General features: G+C 39.8%; 2 protein-coding genes across 4 annotated transcripts in view; both read right to left on the reverse strand.

The window, feature by feature from the left end:
* Window positions 1–40: 40 nt before the first annotated feature.
* vill (villin-like) lies at window positions 41–11,976 on the reverse strand. Of its 2 annotated transcripts, XM_085362905.1 has the most exons (21): window positions 11,844–11,976; window positions 10,659–10,697; window positions 7,539–7,619; window positions 7,331–7,405; window positions 7,034–7,233; window positions 6,509–6,617; window positions 6,102–6,212; window positions 4,945–5,150; window positions 4,763–4,841; window positions 4,567–4,665; window positions 4,180–4,333; window positions 3,933–4,033; window positions 3,692–3,829; window positions 3,428–3,586; window positions 2,997–3,176; window positions 2,742–2,887; window positions 2,239–2,383; window positions 1,712–1,900; window positions 1,406–1,474; window positions 953–1,240; window positions 41–276 (listed from the first exon to the last, which is right to left on the reverse strand). In XM_085362905.1, the coding sequence occupies exons 1-21, from the start codon at window positions 11,880–11,882 to the stop codon at window positions 163–165; spliced, it is 2,721 nt and encodes a 906-aa protein (XP_085219031.1). In that variant the 5' UTR covers window positions 11,883–11,976; the 3' UTR covers window positions 41–162. The 2 variants fall into 2 exon arrangements, with proteins under 2 accessions (XP_085219031.1, XP_085219030.1); XM_085362904.1 differs by lacking the exon at window positions 10,659–10,697.
* Window positions 11,977–13,341: 1,365 nt separating this feature from the next.
* ctdspla (CTD (carboxy-terminal domain, RNA polymerase II, polypeptide A) small phosphatase-like a) overlaps window positions 13,342–21,548 on the reverse strand; it is a 40,821-nt gene continuing 32,614 nt past the window's right edge. For both annotated transcript variants that reach the window (XM_085362909.1, XM_085362908.1), the window contains 4 exons: window positions 20,541–20,597; window positions 19,725–19,817; window positions 19,451–19,636; window positions 13,342–14,482 (listed from right to left, as the gene is read on the reverse strand). In XM_085362909.1, coding sequence (XP_085219035.1) covers window positions 14,357–14,482; window positions 19,451–19,636; window positions 19,725–19,817; window positions 20,541–20,597 — 462 coding nt within the window. In that variant the 3' untranslated portion in view covers window positions 13,342–14,356. The remainder of the gene's footprint in view (window positions 14,483–19,450; window positions 19,637–19,724; window positions 19,818–20,540; window positions 20,598–21,548) is intronic.

The raw sequence follows: 21,548 nt of genomic DNA on the forward strand, positions 1-21,548 counted from the left end.
TTGTTAAATCTAAACAACTTGGGATGTTGGTCGATTTTTTTTTTTACCCCTCTGACAGCAAAACAAAATATTGAGATGAAGGTCAGAAGCTAAAATGCTGCCGTATAGTTTGGTTTACAAGCGGATTTCTCAGCAGACAGGCTGGAGATGTGTGATTCCTTCTCAGAAAATTCCTGCTTTCTTCTTTAAATCATTCTGGCGCCACTTTGGCAAGCGCTGGAAGTCTGCGCGAGTAGTACTGAGCAGGTTCTCAAAGTCCAGGTCAGATAGATAATCCTGCCAATCGGAGCACAGAGGATGGGAAACGGTTAGACTGACCTCTGCTGTACACAGAGCTCTAGGCACAGACAATGGCAAGGCCTCCCACCCTTTCTTGGAAAGCCCCATATTGTCTCTTTGTAGTGTCTTTGTGTCTTTTTGTGGTTGTTCATGACTCGCTAGAAGCATTTTATGTGGCTCTGCAGTCACTTTTAATCTCTTCGTAGTCACTTTTCATCCATTTGCAGCTGTTTAGTGACCTTTTCAGTTGATGATTAAAATAGCTTCATTTATATTACTACATGTTAATCCAAATTCAGAGAAATGAAAGAATCCCATCTGATGGAAATAATACTTTTAACTTGCTAACAAGTGCATATTATGTTTTTGTGTATGCTAGACAACATATCACACGATTGGTGGCTGTGGAGTTTTGACTTGAAATGGCAGTACAGTCACAAAAATCTGCTTTGCTGCAGGTAAACATACTAAATAGGTGTCGAATCATATTGAAGTATTTTTTATGGTGACGTGATTAATTTTACTAAAAAAAAAACCCCAAAACAATAACTTCTAAATTGTAATTGTCATGATTAGACGTCACTTTTAAAGGTGTTAATTAATGCCCTGAGAAGGACGTTAAACAATAATCAAATGCTGATTTTTACCATTTATAATTGATCTGCACACACACCTCTTTCTGGGTGGGATCCACTCCTTCTGGTAGCTCGTCTGGAGTCTTGTTGACGAGGAGCTCAGGGTCAAAAAACTTTCCAGCTCCAGAAGAGGACAAGGAACTAGCAGAGGAGGAGGACATCCCAGACTGGGGTCTTGTAGGACTAGAGGGTCTGGGGAAAAAATCTGTTTCATCTTGGAAGTAGGCCTTGTTGGGTGGCGGAGAAGTTAGAGGGCCCCCAGGTGCTCTGTAACCACCCCCACCTCCCCCAGCGGGAGTCTTGTTCAGCTTAGTGTTCTTCAGGTCCTGCAGCCACGAAAGAGAAGTTTTACAGAAGCAGTTTCACAAAAAAACAAAGGTAAACCTCCGAGATGTAGACATTCACAGGTTAGCAACACTACTATATATGACATTAAAGATGTTAGTAGGTATTACAGCTGTGATATTAGCACATCAGTGTGAGTCACTTACTAGAGTGATCTGTGAGATAGATGTTGAATCACTCAGCTTGTTTTTCATCTCCTCATAGGAGTTGCCCCCCTGTTCAGAAGATCAACGGAACCAAGATTCGTCACAGTAAAGGTTAGTATTCGTGCAGTGACTTTTTCATCTTCAATTAATCCATTGAATCATCCACTTGTGTTTGTAAGTTGTTCCTAGCTTCTGAGATGATTAAATCAATTGATTGCATGTTATTGTAATGGGAATTTGTAATGCCTTGATCATGCTTTCTATGGGATCCCAGAAAGATGAAAGGGGAAACTGTTATAAACTCACGCTCCACTTGTGGGGATCCCACGCGTTGAACCATCCGGTGAAGGTGGGCGGCTCGTATCCCTGTTTGACAAAGATGATGGGCGTGTCAGGGTCACGTCCAGCCGGGTGAGTTCTCAGGTAATCCCGCGCGCTGTTCAACGCCTCTTTGGTCTCATACTCATAGGAGGAGTTACCGATCCACAAGAAAAGCTGAGATTCAGAGACAGAAAACAAGAAAAAGAGACAAATTACTCAAAGAGTCTGCTGCGTAAGTTGCCAAAAACTGAGCTTTAGGCCTGATTCTGTCTTTCCGTGTGAAGTATTACATAAATAACCTTGAGCTGAGTCACTACCACCAGTATAGATTAATTAGAAACCATAGCAGGAGGAAACAATAAGCTTGTGTAATACAGTATAGTGTTTGTTTCATATCTATCAGTTAATGTGCAGTGAGTTTCACAATCTTCCTGATGAGATGCTCATAAACAGGAAGCAGGCCCCAAATCAACGGCAGGGTCTGACTGATTTAAGCTCCTTTGATTGCTTACCTCTTCCCAGGTGTCCAGCAACATGACGTCATCTTCATCTAGGTCACACTGGGCGAAATCATCCACCTCAGTAATCTTAAAGCGCCCCGTCTGATTGGAGCATTCGAACAGCCGGGGACTGTGAAGCGGCTCCTCCCTCTCAAATCTGAAATGACACAGGCCGTCCTGTCGTAACAGCAGATAATGTTCCCTCTCTCTCTCTCTCTCTCTCTCTGTGTATGATGACATTGGGCATATTCCACTGACCTTGGTATAAAAATAATCCAGACAGATTTAATGTAAGCTTGGAAATGGTTCAAAATATGATTAAAGGGCCTTTTTGGATGAATCCTGAAGTCCTTGCTAATTTGTTATTACTGGCTATATTTTTACTTTCTGGACCCAGATTGAGCGCCCTTCATTGTAAATACTTGACTGCTGGAGTGTGTTGTTAAGCGAAAAGCCAAAAATATCCTATTTTTGTCACAATATGCAAAAGCAATGCTGCCATTAAAATATTTTACCTCCTGTCACTGGCATAGGAGCCCTTTCCACCCAAAGCTATCCAGAATTCAGCAGGTTCCTGGCCCTCCATCACCACCCGCTTCTCATGCCTGGACAGCACATCAGACATCGCTTTCCCCATCTCTCTCTCATCCCCATTACAGCCCTGGGATAGAAGCAGAAATCAGGGGGGAAATGGTTTTAATGTGTCAAATACAAACTAAACTAATATTTATGTTATTTCAAAGCCTGCTACACAGCCCCATGATAGATACCTTTCCATACCACAGGTAGGAGATATTGTCAGTTTTCAGCAGGAAGACGTCATTGGAGCTTAGAGAAGCGGCCCTGGCCACCACCTCTGTGGCTTTAGTATTCAGCTCATTAGTCCCTCTCACCTGGAAGAGCCTGGCATCTTTGGCAGGGTTAACCACACCAGGTCGACCTGTTCCTCCCTTTAGACACACACACATTGAGTTTCCAGTTTCTTTCAACTTTTATTTAAAGCTTTGATCGATCTATTTTTGCATCATGGATACTTTTATTGTATCCATGTAAATCTCATTTTTAATTTAGATTTTGCTGGATTACTTCCATGTGTCATAATTTCACACACAAACCATACAGATATTTTACTTTTAGTCATTGGTGAGAATTTCTAATCCAGTTAAGAATCCTTTTCAGTGTGAAAATCATAAAATCATACCTCAAAAATGATAAGTTTGCCTTTGAAAATAGCCAGGAAGTGGCGGGGCTCCTTTCCCATGACCACTCTGACCTGAACTGGGGCTCCATTGTACTTGTTATCAATATTGACAGCCTGGAAGGCACTTGCTGCAATCTCATCGCTTGTGGCATGGCGTCCCTGAAGTAACAAAGAAAAGACGTTTACACATTGAAGGTGCTTGTCAGTTTTCCAGAAGCAGGAGGAAATGGAGAACAAGGAAGCATAGATTGGTTTGACACTGACCTGCCACATGTAGAGTATGTACTGCTGCTGGCCTGCTCTTTTATATGAATACAGCACCAAGTAGCAGTCTCCTCCATAAAACTGCCCGTAGGTTTTTGGGTCTATTTCAGCCAGTTCCAAATTCTCAATGCACCACACCTGACACAGGCAAACAACAGCTCAAACAACACGCAACAATGCAACTGAAGTCTGAAAAGTATCTGCACTGTGTTTGTCTGTATTCCTGCATATGTTTTCCCACCTTAACGTCTCCTGATGCATCGTCCACCATGCGGTACTGTGCTGCCAGTTCAGGGCGCGCGTGTAGCTCCATCACGTCAAACTTTCCGTCGTCGACCTTAGCTGTGCGGACACAAAATGTTCAGAGTTAATGATGAACAGCATAATATCAGCAAATAAGATTAAATAGCATATCAAGAGATAATATGTTAACTGTGCTGGAATTTATTTTGAAGAAGTGGATTGAGCAGTAGATTTGAAGAGGCTACCTATCTTTCCAACGTTGTGTGTGGTACCCAGGCCCTGAGTTTGGTCTCTGTCTGTCCAGGATTTGAACAGGTGCTTAAAGATTGCTGACTCTGCTCCCTCAGCCATCACCTCCACAGTGGTGCTGGCTGGGTACTTTTTTGCTTTAATGTAGCTCTGTAGGAAAAGATTGATGGACAAAACTTGTAGTGAAAAACATCTCCAAAAAAGCACATAAAAACTGAGATAATCCCCTCAAGCCATGCGATCCTTGGAAAAGAATAAAACGATGAATTTATATTTATCCAAAATCATTTAAGGAGAAAGAGGATTAAAATTTACACAATTAATTTATAAGACAGAACAGGAGGCACTAAGAGATCCTTGGTGTCGTCATTCTGTATACTCACCAGTGCCCGATTCATAGCTCCTTGTCGCTCTTCTTTGGAGGCCTTCTTTCCTTTCCAGACCATCACACTAGACCCTTTGTTGTCCAGAATGAAACAGTCCTGAAACCCCAAAAGAAAAAAAACATTGAAACTGAACCACTTTTCTTTTTTAATACTAGCATCTAGGGAACATTCTCAAAGAGTGAACACTAATTACCGAGGATTTCAGAAGATCTTGTGTCAGAGGTTGTTTGGCCACTTCTTGAATCACTACATTCCCACTATTGTCATAAACGCTGAGGAAGAAAATCAGAAAAAATGGGTGTGATATTGGTAAATAGTTGAAATCAATTTCTACAGTTTTGTGTGATCAATGCAGTGGAAGCATAATGTACTTACTGGTAGAGTCGGACACTGTTTTTCTGCGCACTATCAGGCACATCATCGGAAGTGGCCTCCTTCAGCTGTGCCGGTTTTGGTCCGAGCACAGTCGTCAGGAATTTCATGAGCTCGGGCGAGCTCCGCTCATCTCCTCCTTCCACAACACCGATCTGAGCGCGACCTCCGCGTTCCCTGTCCCGGATGTCCTGAGCCAACAAGACCGCCTGGAAAGACGGAGGGAGAAACAAAGACACAAAAGTGAAAACTGTTCGCTCAGTGACAACAGCGACTAAAAGGTTCACGTGTTACACAAAAATCTACACTATCACTGTAAAAGAACTGGTTGTTATATAGTACACATATCTCATTCAAACACATGCACTTTTTCTGTGCCTAATGTTTATCTAACATTAATACTCAGGGTTCAGTATTTTGCCCAAGGAAACTTTTGCATGCAGACGGGAGCAGGCGGAGATCAAACCACCTGTTTTACCTGATGAGCTAAAAGGTAAATGGACTGATTCTTATATAGCGCTTTTCAAAATAAATAAATAAAAGCTGTTGGTTTTTCCTTTTCTGTTGTTACCATTCCTTCCTAACTCTTCTTGCATGCATGTTTCCAATTTCACAGACAACTGAAAGCTTACTGCTAAAGGCAGTGGTGTACATTATTGAAGATCCACAGCCGACAGGTTTCAAGAATTAAAAAAAAAAAAATCACTTTACAGACACTTTCAGTGCTCCTTAATTTTCCAAGGGTTTGCCACAGTGGATGGATGCACGTTTGATTTGGCACACCTTCTATGTCCTTCCTAATCAGAATCAGAATCAGAATCAGAATCAGAATGGGGTTTATTGCCAAATGTTGAGCAGGTTTACAACATTAGGAAATTGCTGCGGTGCTTCAGTGCAATGATGCAATAATGCAACCGAGGCCCTGAGTTCATAAAATTCACTTGACACACAAGAATAAATTAAATTAGTCATTAGTCAATCTAGTCATTCTCCCTTTGTCAGAAACAGCCTTAGTGCAGACATATTTTATCACCTTTTTGTTCGTAAAATGTTAAATTTCTTTCCTCTTTCCCACTTTGCTTCCACGGTGTGTATTTTTCACGAGATCTGACTACTTCTCGTGCCGCTGCTTATTGTAACCAATCAGTGCAGAGGATTACCTTGAGCTTCTCTCTTCTGTTGCTCTGGGGACCGTTCCACTGCACTATAGCTTTCCCGATATCCAGAAGAAATATATCTCCTTTGTTAAAGCTGCTCCATGACACCTCCACCTGCATGGAAAAACACACACAAACGCAAACACAGTGGAGAGTTGAATAACATTCAAATGGACAGTACACTCCGTCTGAAACAATACAGCGTATTAATTAATCACACTCTCATACCACCCCTCGGGCAATTAACACCTACACAGACAGCTACGACAACAAGACATAATCTGTTTAAGGAGGGGTGCCAACACCTCTCTGTAGCGTGACTGTGTGAAGCCACTGATAGCAGCAGAGGGAGGCAGGGAGTAAGACTCTCGTAAAGCCTTTCATATCCCTTTAATTTGTTTTCTGAATACCTCTGTTGCTGTGACATCCTTCCTCCCTTTGACATGCAGCAGTCGCAGGACGTTGTAGGCGTTTGTTTCAACGTGGTTGAAACCTGAGGCCACTCCACCCTTCTTGTAGCTGTGGAGAGAGAAGTTTACTTTACCAAAGTTCAAGTGCAATAAAAATATAAACCCAGTGACTTGAAACTGAATGGACATTTAAAAAAATAAAAAATTAAAGGAACATTTTTTTTCTTATCAGTATGATTTTTTTCCTTAAGGTTGTATAACCATAAAGCAAACATGCAACTAAAGGTTAAAGGTTAATAAATTGGGCAAGAGAAATTGGTGTTTTTTAATGCTAGGCCTCAGAAAACAAGTGTGTTTTGTGTCATAATCATTTCATAGAGGCGGATTAGTGTTGTAAGCCATGACTCAGGAAGATTACAACATAAGTGTGTGTGTTTTTGTGTGTGTATAGGAGAGACTCATTCCCTTGAGTATATCACCATCCCCCTTTCGTTCAAACACCAGCTGCCTTCATCGGGAACTCACATCAGGCCATTTTTGAAGTAACTCCTGAACCGCGGTGACTCGTAGCCCTGCACCTCCCTGTACTGGACCGGACTCCCACCCAGGTACTCGTCCAGCTGGGTGACGTAGATGGCAGCAGCACCTTGTTCATCCTGAGAGGAGGTTCTTCCAACCCAGTAGTGGATATCAGCAGACTGGCGGGAGCCTTTATTCTCACTTATCTGATGATAATAATGAAAAGCATGAGAGGTGACACATATATGAGATATATGTATATATATTTATATATCTCATGAAATCACCCAGTTTTTTACTCACATATAGAACTATGTAACAGTCTCCCTCAAAGAAATTGCCAAAGGCCTGAGGTGGAACGGGATCCATTTGCATTTTCTGAGTAAAGAAAACAACCATTTAGACCTCAAACAAATATGAGATTTCAACATGCCGCAGCTCTACATAAAGCTCAGCAGTGTGGACAACAATGTCAACAACATAGGGTGCATGTAATGCGTTTTAGACTCACATTGACGGTCCATATCTGAAGGCCTGGCTTTCGGCGGACATTTTTAAATGCATTATTGTTTTCATTCATCATTCTGCTGAACTGTAAACATAAAAACAAAAAAAAAAAAACATGTGTACTTATCGTTATTGTCACAAACAGTTTACATATTTGCATGAAAACTATTGATGAGCGTCTAATGTCTTAATTGTTATAGATTAAACTCAAAATATTCTCACTGTTAAATTTGAATGTAGGTTTGCTAGGGTTTACATACTGTGTCATCACATTTGTTAATGCCCCAAAAAACACATCTTTATGCCACAATGTGACAGCAAGCTGTTAAGACGCTTAGCGAAAAGTTTTTTTGTTATACCACGGTTATAACCAGGTATCTGTTTATAAGATATGTTTATAAGATATAAGACGGACATAACTTCTAGTTCTACAAAATGATGTCACTGTACATGTAAGTGCCTTTAACCTACACTAGCTTTAATGGCCAGAAGGGGGCAGCTTTTCATAATGCGAAAAGAAGTTGTAATGTCCACAAGAAACCTCTGACATGGTTTTACTACTGACTTTATGATCTTGTTAGTTTAAGCACAACACAGGGCAATATTCATTTAGTAAATTATGACAATATTTAAAATGAAAGAGGACGTTCACTGTTTGACTGTAGTAAAAAAGAAAAAAAAATCTTAAAAATAACAGGTTTTCTGCACTTGCTTTTAAGCTTGTATTTTTGTTAGCCAAGGCTAGCAACCCTCTTAATACACAGTCATTAATGCATACACCTTATTAATCAAACCAGGTTGATAGCGTTAGCATAAACTGATTAACTACAACAAGAAGTATGGTCAAGGCCTTTAAAAAAAAAAAGAGGGTAAAAAAAGCAGAACTTAAGAGATGACATTATGGTGGCTACAGTCTATGGACCTTTCACTGTGTTTTGCCATGTGATTAAAATAAGCTATCCCTGTTACATAATGATCTCCTTTTTATTCATGTTGTCCACTGACACCACCACTAGCTTGTTTTAGCTTTTCAGCAAAAGGTAATAGCTAGCTAGCTGTGGAAAAAGAGTAAAAACTATAAGAATTAATTAAAGCTTGTTGTTTGTTTGTTTTTAACTGTTTTTTGCAAAAAGAAGACGAAAAAAGTAACGTAAAATAAAACAGCTAAATGATATAAAATTAGCACAAACTCTGAAGAGATAAATACTTAGAAGATTAACTAGCACACTGAAAAATACATGTTCACTCCTGACTCCTTAAACAGTACTTGAACAGAAAAAATATTTCACTTTAGAGACCTCTTCCTCACTCTTCCTCATCCTGGCATCGCTGTCTTTTCACTGGAAACAGATGTCTCCAAAATGACAAGTGAATGCTTTCAAAGGACTGACTCTCTGACAGCAAAGCACCTCTAATCCTGCTAATGAGTATCAGCTTGGTGCTGTAGGAAAATACAAGCCCTGCAATCAGCGGTGCTTTAACAGCCTCTTGACTGGGATATCAGAAACAACAGCACTGATAAGCAAACAGTATCACCAGCTGAGCCAACGTTAGGCTGTATGGAAACAAGAACATATTATGAATGCACTTGCAACACTGATGCCATAATATGACATTGTGAAACAGCTGGAGTAGATGTGGTTGTTATGTGTGAACTTATTCTTGGGATAAGTAATATAAAGCACTATTACATGTACTAGCTCTAATCTTTGTTCCGGGTCTAGTAATAAAATATCTACCCGGGCAGTGATTGGTGGTGTGAGATGAACACTTAGTTAACCACACCCTTTATAGTATTATTAACAGGCTCTGGTATTTATGTCTTCTGATAAAGCGGTGACACACACTCGACAAACAAAAGAAGCAGGTGAGATTTGAAAATGAAGAGACAGCACTTGAGCTTAAATAGCTAATTTTAAGCTAACGTCTTATGTTAGCTTATAAAGCAATTAATCAGGTTGTGTATGAGCAGCTTTGAAAAGAGATTATCCAAGTTTAGGCATCCAGTAGAGCTAGGTGCCAAAAGTGTATGTTGCCAAATGTACATGTGAAGTACAGGTGTAATATTGACAAAAATATAAAGACTTAAAATATCTAATCGTAATGAGTCGATTGAAATATCAGCTACACAGCAAAAATTTATCTAGATAAAGGTCAAAACAGGGAGGGCTCTATCAAACATAATGACCCAAGTCCAGTGAACAAAAACAGGGTGTGTTTTATTGCTTTTCAACTCAACTTTGTCTAAATTAAAAAGTAATGCAATCTCAAAGTGTCTGTAAACTTGTGCTAAACTTTGGTCGTGCCCTGTGACCTTACTATCAGCCATGAGACTGGAGGGCGTCTGTTAACAGCTTGAGAAATAAACATGATACATATTTAAATGTCATTCTTTTTATTTATTTTATTATTTTATTGTTAAAACGTAGTCCCCAAATTTTATTTCCCTTTTCTTAAAAACAAGGTACACCCTGCCGTGCATGTTTGTCCATTACCCATTAGAGTTTGACAGGAATGCCATAGTTCCATTTCAAACAGAGCACACATTCAGCTGTAAAGTGTATGTACACAGAGATTATTCCTTATAACATACGGATAAAAAACAAACATCTAGATGAAGAAGTGACGCCACTGTGATATTTGATTAATTGAAAGTAATCACCTCAACTACGATCACGCCTGGTTGCCAGTTATCAGTGGCTTCAGCTGTGGTTGCAAATCCCTGTTATAAAAAATAAATAAACTGTGCAATCTGATCCCTGCTTAAAACAATTACTGAAAACTTGAGCAAATAACACAGGAAAGATAAACCTGCGAGCGGCATTGCTTCTATTACTCAGACAGGAAAGACTGGTTCCCTATCAATTAACCTGCATTGTCCTTTGGTGGAGCATACACAATCACTTTTGTTAATGCTGCACCGTACGTATTTCTTCAACTCGTGTAAAATCACGTTGGTTAACCCCCCCCCCCCAAACCTGTGTTTATAAAATCCTTAAATGTGATAATAAAGATGTTATTCTTTCCAGATTTCACTGAGTCAGTGAAAATAAATAGAGGTGTGTTCACAAAGCAGAAAACAAGGTAGCTATTCTCAAAGAAATAGTAGTAGGATGGGTCTTACGTTGTCCTGTGACTGCCGTGGTGAAGTCCTGGCTGGTTCCTACAAGTTGTGGAGATAGTGATTTATGTAAAAGGTCTGTATTTATAAGATACCGCTGCCTTTTCCTCTTATGCGCAAGCTGCAGTGCGAGGCATAGAGGGCTGGATGTATTTGTTACCACACCCAGGTATGAACACACCTGCCATCTTCTATCTCGATATTTACAGTGCCACGGTGTTAGATACGCCCCCTCTCATTTCTTCCCAGCTGTCACACTTGATGCAGGTGGAAAGGGAGGTGTGTGTGTGTGTTGCACAATACACCACAGAGTCAAAAAAAGCCACTGAGACAGACCCCAGCTTCACTCGGTGTCCTGATTGTGATTTATAGAAGCCAATCACAGTTGTGTTTATGTCTGAGTCCTCAGCAGCACAGTGGGCATTACAGGGACCACTTGACACCAATTATTCATTTTACAACCGTTACAACTAGCAGATGGGGGAATTGGACTGAGGGAGCTCCGAGTGCTTTTGGAAAGGAGTCAGACGCTTTTCTGTGGCTAAATCTCTCGTTCTGCGCGTACTCACACCGACACTTGAAGAACGCTTGACATTATCGAAGGTTTACAGCACCGGGCGTTCAAGCTTCCAGTGGAGAAGGTGTTGGCAGATTGTGCTTACATTTATTTGCAAAATGTGCAGAGATATTAAAAGTTTCACCCAAAGTCATTTCCACAGTAATAGAAGGGGGGGAAACATTATTCCTAAGCCGTACATTGAAGTTAATGTAATGAAACAATCATGGGTTGGTTCCTTAGAAAGTTAAGAACACCCTTGAGAATAAAGAGTGCAAGAATCTTCCAGATCTTATAGATCAGAATTGAAAAGAGCCTGTGAATGCTGACTGCTGTTAAACACTTCAGAATCAAAGCTCTTTTATTTCCCAACCAAGACCACCAAGCCCTGGATCTGCTGGTACCCCACACATTTACAAAGTAAGTGAGCAATCTTTTAAGTCCCCTTAATGTGCATTGCAGTCGGTGCTTAAATCACAGATCAGACTATCTTGCTGTTTTATGTTCAGCGTTACGTCGCTTATGCTTGTATTTGTGTCATATAACTCACACAATCCCTGCCTGCGAGTCTGAACACTACAGTGTTATATAACCATCTTAGATCACAAATTGAAAGCTAAAGCTTTTCTTACCTTTGACCTCTCACTTCTTCGTTCACTCTTGGCTTCCATTATGACCAGAAGATGACTTAGACACTGCACTGAACTTCAGTCCCTGCATATCTGAGGAGAAAAGAAACAAGCGCTCTCCAAGCTTGTACAAAGGGCTCGGTAATACCTAATCCACTGCTGCAGTAAAAGTGGCTGATACGCCAGCGGAAGCTAAAAGTTCACATCAAGATATCACATGAAGCTAAGCTCTCCTTTGGTTGCACATTAACCAGCTCATAAATGCTCGTGCTCATAAATTCATGTACTTAACCCAGCAGCCACAGCAGAGAACAGCGGAGCTCAAGTGTGAACTTCTTGGGATTTCCTTGGGTTTACAGTTTTGATTAAAACACAATAACATCAGCTCCTTTTGAATAAAATTGTAAATAAGAAAACTGTGTGAGAGCCAAAGACCTGATTGCAAATGAAAACACTGAATGTTTTGGCAATTCCTTCAGTTAGCATCATTAAGAGCTTTTTCATCCATGTTAAAATGTCACAAACTACAGTGCACAGAGCTCCAGCACTGATTCTTCTGGTATGATTTTCAACTCAAATGAAAAAATGTTTAAGGCAAACTCTTCCTTCAGTTGCTTCAAAATTTCTCCTAAAACATTAGAAATCCTTGTCACCTCTGCTAACGTTAAATACAGCACTGATAAACTATGCTATATTTAGACTTTCATCATTATCTGCACATTATCATTCATTTAGAGTCATGTTTTCTGGCCAATGGGAAGAGTCAGTTGGCCTCCAGTGGACGCTTTCAGTGAGCCTCCGTGAACTGTGGGCTTCCCGTTCTTACCTGGTGTGCTCGTCTGCTGCTGTGGCCCATGTGCTTCTAGATTCAGAAATGCTCTTCTGCAAACCTTTGTTATTACAAGTGGTTGTAACTTACTGTTGCCTTCCCGTCTGCTCAGAGAAGTCCATCAATCTACTCTCCTGAGGCATCAACACAGCACCAACAACCATGCCACATCCAGTCATTTAAATCAGTTTTCTTCTTCATTCTGGTGCTCAGTTTGGACTTCAGCGGCTACCTTGACCATGTCTACATACCTATATCCACTGACTTGCTGCCATGTAATTGGCTGATTAGATATTTGCATTAATGAGCAGGTAAACATTGTAATCAATGAAGTGTTCATATGTTTCTGCATGTTTTTAAGTTCATATATTTTGTGTTTTCATTTTTTTACTGTAGCTGTCACATTGCTGTGTTTTGGGCTTTGTTCATATGGCTTATTAATGTTTTTTTTCTGTGTTAAGGACATGGGTTGTTACAGAGGTTCGTGAAAGCTGGTGTGTGCAGCCCACGCATTAGTTGAATTCAGGCATCGCTAAATGCTATGCACTGGTCCTTTAGTTCATTGTAAAATGATTATCACAGTTATTGCCATTAAGTGAGTTTTGTGAGAATCATTACTCCACGACAGACACAGACAGTGTGCAAACTTGCAACTTTAATAACGTTGTACAGTACGATTTCAACAGCATTCTTTACAATGCACCCAGGACCCTTTCCCCGAATAAATATAATTTTATATATCTAAGCTAATCTTTCCATTTTTTTTCCTCAAACATTTATTGGTGGACAGTGATGTCATCACAGATATTATTATTTTTTTCTTCAGTTACCTAAACGGCGTTTCAATGTCCTCAAGAATCATCAATTTACAGTCACTGCCGAGGATAAAATGATGTTGTTTAGTCACAAATCACATTGAATTGTAAAAACCTTTGGTAAATTTAACAATTCAATGCTACATAACTGAAAATCAAAAGTCTTCCAGGACTAACAAGCTACTTTTCTTCCCCCTCTAATCCAGGAAGTGTTCATTTCACTTCTTTTGGATTAAATGACGTTATCAAAGACTCATTTTCAACTTCAATTTAAAGATTCAGTGAATACGCTTTTGGAGAATTGACTAAATATGCAGCATAAAAATGCTCACCCCATAACCCGACACAAGAAAATCAGCACAGTAATGAAGGCACTTCATTCTGTAAAGAGAAGTTAAATCACAGTTGGTTAGAACGAAAAAAAATCAAACGAGGAACGACGGCCTGCATAGCACTGCTCAACACAAAAACCCAACAGGTCATCGATTCTCAGAAACAAACGAAACAAAAATCGAAAAATTTGTGTATTTGATCGTTTTTCGGTAACTAAAATACTTGGAATAGTAAAACCTCCTCTCTCTGATAGAAAAATTACTTTATGCTTGTCTTGCGCTTAGAAACATTTAATATGTACATACAGTAATAGAATCTTTTTTCAGCTAGAGTCCTGTACAAAGAGTCCAAGAACCCAGAGAATCCATACTGTTGTTTTATTTTGATCAAGAGTAGATCATTTGCCTGAAATCCTCCAACTGGGGAAGCTTCCCAGAGCTCTTCGAAGGACTGGAGCCGGGCTACGGGGCCATGGCAGAGAGGGGAGGCTTCTGTTCAGCAGGGCTTAGGCAGGAGGGATCAGCTGGAGTGGCTGTCTGCTACCTGTTCCTTAGGCTCTGTAATAGACTGTAAACATCCTCCTCTTTACTGAGACCCTCAAACAAGGGAATGAGGTCCAGAAGCTCCGTGTCTGTCATATCATCAAACCAAGACTGCACTGGGACCTGTGGCAGAAAAACACACCCACATTTACATTAGAATCAGAAAGAAAAAGAAAGACCGATCTTATTTAAAGAAGGAAGAAGTGGCTGACAATAGATACCATAGACGCTTAAATGTTGCATTACAGTCGGGGTGTTTTGTGTAAATAATTAATGAGGGAAATAAATCAAAGAGTGGCAGCAGCAGAAACTTCTCCACAGAGCTGAGAACTCTCATAAAATTGGGAACACTGCCTCTGGCACGAGAACAATGGTGATTATTATTAAATTATTATTATTATTATTATTAAAAACCCTGACAGTGTCTTACAGATACAATCATCGACATCAATAATCACTTCATAAGTAACTTATTTCCATCACAGCAGTGTATTTTGACCCCGTTCTTGATTAGGCAACAAGTGCAATTGTAGCCGCCATTTAGCTTAACCTTAAAACTTCTTAAGATGTCACATGTTTTGGGATCATGTGAAAAGGAGTTGTGCTGTGCAGAAGTCTTGCGCCACCTCTAATTTCTTTATATTTTGCCCGGAAAATAGGTGCAGTGATTAAATGAAGCGTGCAAACATACGTGGAAATACACTATAAATGAATATATGCAATTCTAACAAGCTTGAAAGTTAATATTTGTTTGACCGCCTTTGTTCTTCAACATAGTCTGTCATCTTTTAGGCAAGCTTCCTTCTTCTTGAAGGACATACAAAGCCCTTCTTTGGATCTTGGCTGCCTTTTTTTTGTTCTGTTCTCTGTCAAGATGATCCCACAGTGCTTCAATAATGCTGAGGTCCAGGCTCTGTGGAGGCCAATCCATGACCCAAAGTGTTCCACTGTGCGTTTTTGGATCCAGTTATGCTTTTACTGCACTCGGGTTCCTCACCTGTTCTTCCCACCTGCATCCCATCGACGGCAATCAGCAAAGCAGTATTTAAGACTAGCCTAGTTCTCCAGTCTTCGCCAGTTCGTTAGCTACCTCGCTGTGGTAACTAGGCCTCCTTGTCTCTCATCATGTTATTCCCTGGTACTAACCCCTATCTCAATGTGTCCTCAGTCTGCTTGTGAAGACTCCAAGTTAACCCACCTGCTGCGTATTCACTTGGACGCTAGTTGCTTCAGTCACAACTCACCGATCCAGCCTGCAACTTTACTCCTTCACTGAAAAAAGTCTAACATGCAGTCATTCATTCAATCTAATAAGTGCCATTCAAAACAGAATAAAATCATTGATTTGATTGTGAAACCCTTTCTTTTTGCATTTTAAAATACCACTTTTGATTTGGATGAAACTAAATATCTGTACAAAGGACACAACGCAAAGTTTTTGATTTCTCTCAAAACATATATTTCTTTTCATGTTGAACAGATAATATCTTTAATTTGAGTCAAAGTGATTTGCACTTGAACACGCCCACCAGAAATAGACCGGGACCCATTTTTATTCTGCATGGCTGCTGGAAACATCGTGTCACATCTTTGATTAATTTCATCTGAAAATAAACGTAAGTAAAGCCAAGTGTGTTACAAAAGCTTTTATAATTTGTATTGCCAAAATTGCAGAAAATAACCCCATTTAAGCTGGGTCGACAGCCACCCCTAATTTTTGCATGATTGTAGCTGCTAGCTACAAGCTAGCTAGCTATCCGGCGCGACGTTAGAACTGGTTACCAGAAACCGACCATCACAGTCAGGAATGCAAGTTAGGCAAAAAGCCGTTTTTTACCAGTATACTAACTAGCTAGCGTTACCACGATGCATCGGTGGTGGATACAGCTAGCTAGCATAAGTTCATAGTTCATAACATTCATAGTATAACTCCGTGCTCCGCTTCGTTTGAATTTTTCTGGTGAGCGCGCGGTTTCTAGACACAAGCTTGTGTTTGTGCGCGCACGTTTGTCTCTGTCTCTCTTCATATAAATATCTGTGTGTTATGTGTGTGTACACCGAGCGCAAAAGATAATTATTAATGTGCATGATTTAGAGACAGAAATAACACGCCAGCATATAAGATCAATGACATAAGACTAATTCCTTCAATTGACTTTCAGGCGCGGCTCGGAAAAATGTGCATTTTCTGAAGAAATTTTAATTTTAACAGCATTAAATTGACCCTATGCCAAACTTAGTTGCTAATGGCTGGTCTGTAGACTGTTTGGTAAACCTAAATCAAATTATAGTACTAGCTTTTTATAAGGATGTGTATGTCATGTTACGTATTTCTTGGTTTTTCTATGTTATGTGTTTTATAGAGAAGTAACATTATTCTTTTTTTTCTGTATGCTTTCAGAACCACAGATCGCTCCATCCATTCCATGGCTGAAGCATACATTTTCATTTAATCTGAACAGGTATCATTTTGCATTTACACTGCACATCCTTTTTAAACATTTCATAATAATCTAGACCCTCCATCATTATCCTCTCATTCACCTTGCTGATGTGTTGAGGACTTGATAAAAGAATACATGGTATGTCCATATCTGTTCTGTCTCTACATGAGATGCAGTCTCTTGATGTAAATTTGACAACTCTGCTATTAAATGCAGTGATTAATGTAGGACAGCAACGATTAATCAACTCATCAAGTTAATATCTTAGGGTTCTGTATTGTTTTCTTTTTTTCCTTGGGCTTTGTGGAACATTTATGAAAATTTTCCACCATTGATTTAATTTAATGATTATGCAATTCACAAATCTGATTAGTCAAATAATTGTTCTAATAGTCTGTGACCAAACAACTATCAAAATAGTAGTTTATTATGGTCAAAGATTTATCAGGTGTGCCAGACTTCAGTTCTTCACTTGTACATTTTGTTCCATATTTTACCTCAAGATATCCCAGAAAGATGAAGCTGAGGAAGAGCTGCAGAGTAACCACCATGGCACTCTTCATCTTCAGGGACAACTCAAGCCTCCTACATCAGCGTCGAGACATTGGGATAATCATTGATGGTGTGGAAGTCCTGAATGAGTTGCCTTCTGTGGCAGCTGGAGTGGCAATGGTCTTTGGACTCTGTTATGCTCTTAAAATGGAATATCCACGAGGATTCAGGTTCACCTTTGAGGCTCTTCAAAAGATTATGATGGAGCTTGACTTTAACAAGATGACCTCTAAGATTCGCAAACTTAATTGTGAACTTAACACTGCACAGTAGTGTGTTTGCATGCATGTGTGGATGTGTATGTGCACATGCATGTGCATGTGTGCTTGGTTATTTTCTTGGTTGGCCTGCAGTGGTATTCTACATTCAAAAATTATAAGAACACCCATTTGAAAGGGAGATTTAAGTTGATTTCATTGATACATGTGTAGATTTTTTTTTACATTGTACAGGCACAGTGCACATATAAACATTTTTGAGTACTTGCAAATTGGTTTAAAAAGAGTTTTTATAATGGTTTTATGCCAGTTTTAGACAGGTTGCAGGTTTTATACTGGTTTTCAAAAGGTTGCAGGTTTTATACTGGTTTTCAAAAGGTTGCAGGTTTTATAAAACAAACATTTCTCTAATCATTTCTGCCGTAGCACTAAATCTGTATATTACTAATCCTCTCTATTGATTATAGTTAAAATGGTTTGGAACAATAAATAATTTTGAAATAATTGGTTGGCCAACTGTCTTGTTTTTTATAGGAAATGCAGAGCATTTTTGAACTGAAATAAAATGAAATGTAAAAAATATAGTTTGAATATATGTAAATCAATTACCTGGCTTCAACACAAACATATTAGTTCATGTTAATTTGGTTCGATGTGAATACATTAGGTTGGTTAAATTTCAATATATTAGCTTGGTTCAATAATTAAAATATGGTTCTATGTAAAAAAATCAATTTGGATCAATGCAAAATTTAAAGTTTCAGTCAAGTCTAGTAATATTGTTTATATCAACATAAAAGTATCAGGTCATATCAAGTGACTCAATTTGGATTCTCTGAAGCCAAATATTTTGGATGTGACAATTGGACATCATTTTTTTTTAATTTGAATAGGGTTATTCTTTTTACAGTGTTGGACTCACCGCTCACACCTGCCTGCCATCATCTCTGGATCACTGGAAGCATAAGGTTGGAACCTCACCCTTTCACACACCCTTCCAGACACTCACTCGGCTACTCTCCCCACCTTTCATCCCTATAAGCCTGACCCCTTACCTCATTCTTACCTTTGGCCATTGCACCCAAGCTCTGGATATCGACCACCGGGGACTCATACTACGTTCCCACGCTTCCTTTCCCTTGCATTCAAAGTTTGTTAAAAATCATTTTTCGTGTGTCCATTGAGTCTGCTTTTGGGTCCACTCCCACCTACCGGCCTTTCGGCCTTGACAGATTTTCAGTCCAGTTCTTGCATAATTTGTCTTTTATTCCTGTTTTCTCGTTTATGAATGGTTTCTTGACAGCCACTTTTCCACTGAGACCATTTCTGAAGCCGCTTCAGTGAACAGTAGATGCATCAACTGAAGGGCCAGATGCCTCTTCTTCTTTTATCCTTCTCTTGTCCAGTTTCCTCAAATTCTTTAATGACACACTGCTGAGATATGCCAAGTTTTTAGCTAGTAGACGATGCCAAAATACTCATTTGTGTCTGTGAAACTGTGTTGTCTTTGACATTTTTCATACATTTAATTAAAGAAATGTGAACAAATGTGAACAAGAGTTTTTTGCTAAGTTATCTGTTATGTGTGGATAAAAAACTGGCGCCTACTTCTGAAGAAAGAACAAAATGGTCAGACACAATGACTGGACTGTTGATAAAACAGCAAATGTCCAAAGGAAAGACCTTGAAAGCCTGAAGAACTATTGCTCAAGACCACTTTAAAAAATTCCAAGAAAATCCGGTTCCTTGGAAGCAGAATATGCACAAACGAGGCGTGGTTCAAGACTTTTCCACAGTGTTCTACTTCCTGCTACCAAGACTGAATGACTTTGAATCTGTATGTTTTAGATCAAAAATCTCTTTAAAAAATAACTTACTGCATTCTCAGGGTGGAAGATGTAAGAGGCAGGTGAGTTGTCTATGATGATGACTTTGCTGAGCTCTCGGCCCAGTCGGCTGAGGTCTTTGACGTAGTTTCCTCTGTGGAAAACACAGGATTCCCTGAAGAGACGGGCGCGAAACACCCCCCATTGGTCCAGCAGGTCCGCCACAGGGTCAGCATACTAAACAGGCCAAAGCGCATCAGGTTGAGCAGCACACAGCAAATGAACAGAAGTATTACTGTAACTGTCAAAGCAGCTGGGAACCAACCTTGGCTAAGCTTGCTGTGAAGAGGACACATTCAAACATCTCCCCCATTTTCTGGAGGAACTCGTCCACATGAGGCCTCTTCAGCACGTACACCTGAAACCGAGACACGTAACGAACACGTCTTCGTTATGTCTTTTATTTTCAAAATACATTTTTTGGAGCAAAAACCCAAACAAGAAATCTTCTTCTTGAAATCTTCTTTAGCTGCTCTATAACTATTCAGTTCAATTTTACCCACTTGCAGATTTGTGTTTAAGTAAAATTGGGATACAAAAATGAAACTTAAAACATTTGAGCAATACTTGGATGCTTTGAGGTCTTATTTTTCATTGCTTGTCATCTTCGTCCTTCTTAGTAGATCTCTGCAGGTTAGTTGCTGCCTCCAAGTGCAAGTAATCAAGCATAGGCCAAAGCAGATGCAGAAAGCCTATCCTGGATTACTTGAACCAGGTTACAGCTACAATATCACTTCCTTTGCTTCAAACCGGACACAGACAATTAAACCTTCAAAAGGACGCCGCCCTTTATGCACATTTCTACTCAGTGCACAATCTCTTCTGCTACAAACTCAACAGCAGCTTCAACATTGTGCGCCGAAACACTCGCGTCACTGTCCAGTTATCTTTACTGCAGCAAGGATTCAAAGAATAAATCAAAGACAACTAAACAGTTTGAGCTTAAATCGCTGTGAGATAAAAGGGAATAATAAATACAGAGGAAAGTAAAGTGAAACCAAGGTCTCCACCCTTATAAATTCACACATATTGTTTTATTCAAGCCCCTTTCTGGAAGCCCTCCATATCGGTGCAGTATTACCTGATGAACGGTGCCATCAATCTCCACCGGAACAATGAAGTCCGCATTGCTAATGGGCTGCAGGATGACAAGAAACAAGGAAAAGATTCAAAAACTTCACTCTGACAGGTAAACAGCCCAGCCACAAGCTTGCATGCGGTTTAAAAAGAGAGACAGGTTAAAAACTCCTGTAAGGTGCCCCAGGCAAATGATGAAGGCTTTCAGCATAATGTGGTTCCCTCTGCTCCAGTGCTCCGTATCTCAGTGTTAAATAACAACCAGGCGTGAGACTCTGGGGAGAAACCTGAGAGCCGAACAAGATGACAGACTTGAACGAGGACAGGAGGAGTGCTGCCTTTTTACTCTGCATGACTTGTGTCATTTTTTTTTCTCCTAACGCAAGAAAAGGGGAGAGGAGAGGAGCAGGAGGCAAGAGGAAGATAGATGCCAGAGGGGATGTGGGTGGAAGACGAGCAGAGGGTGTAAAGACGGAGGATGAAAGGATTAGGTAGGAGGCACGACGGTGTCATTTCAGAGAGGGAAAGGAAGAAAAACAGGTGACAGGGAAAATCTGCTTGTTTTCAGAGACACACAATTTTATGTAGGAGCTTATAGTTTGCTGTATAGAAAGAAAACTAACTGAAGATTATTTAGACATATCACTTAATTTAAATTCCACTGCTCAATTTTAAAGAAATCTCCAAAGCTTGGTCTTTGATAATGTCTGGGAACGACAACTTTGCTTCCGAATTTATTGCTTAATTCTGCATTACAGAGTCAAATACCAGTGGCTACACAAACAAGCGTTTGAAGTTCAAAAGCTATTTTAATCAAAATGTTAATTAGCTCCTTCCTTCCCCGCAAAAAAAAAAAACATTTGGCAGATATAATCAGATCCTGCCCTCACTGTTTGAAGACTAAAGAGTGTCGAAGCTAGGCTAATTAGCCAACTTGTTTATTTGTTGTTGCTTTTTCCTCAGATTAGCTTTTAATTGAACTACGTTTACCTACAGCTTTAATGACGTATTA

Source organism: Diplotaxodon limnothrissa, linkage group LG9 (assembly GCF_057381915.1).
Source record: "Diplotaxodon limnothrissa isolate DT_005_m linkage group LG9, D_limnothrissa_male_GT1.1, whole genome shotgun sequence".
NCBI lineage: Eukaryota > Metazoa > Chordata > Actinopteri > Cichliformes > Cichlidae > Diplotaxodon > Diplotaxodon limnothrissa.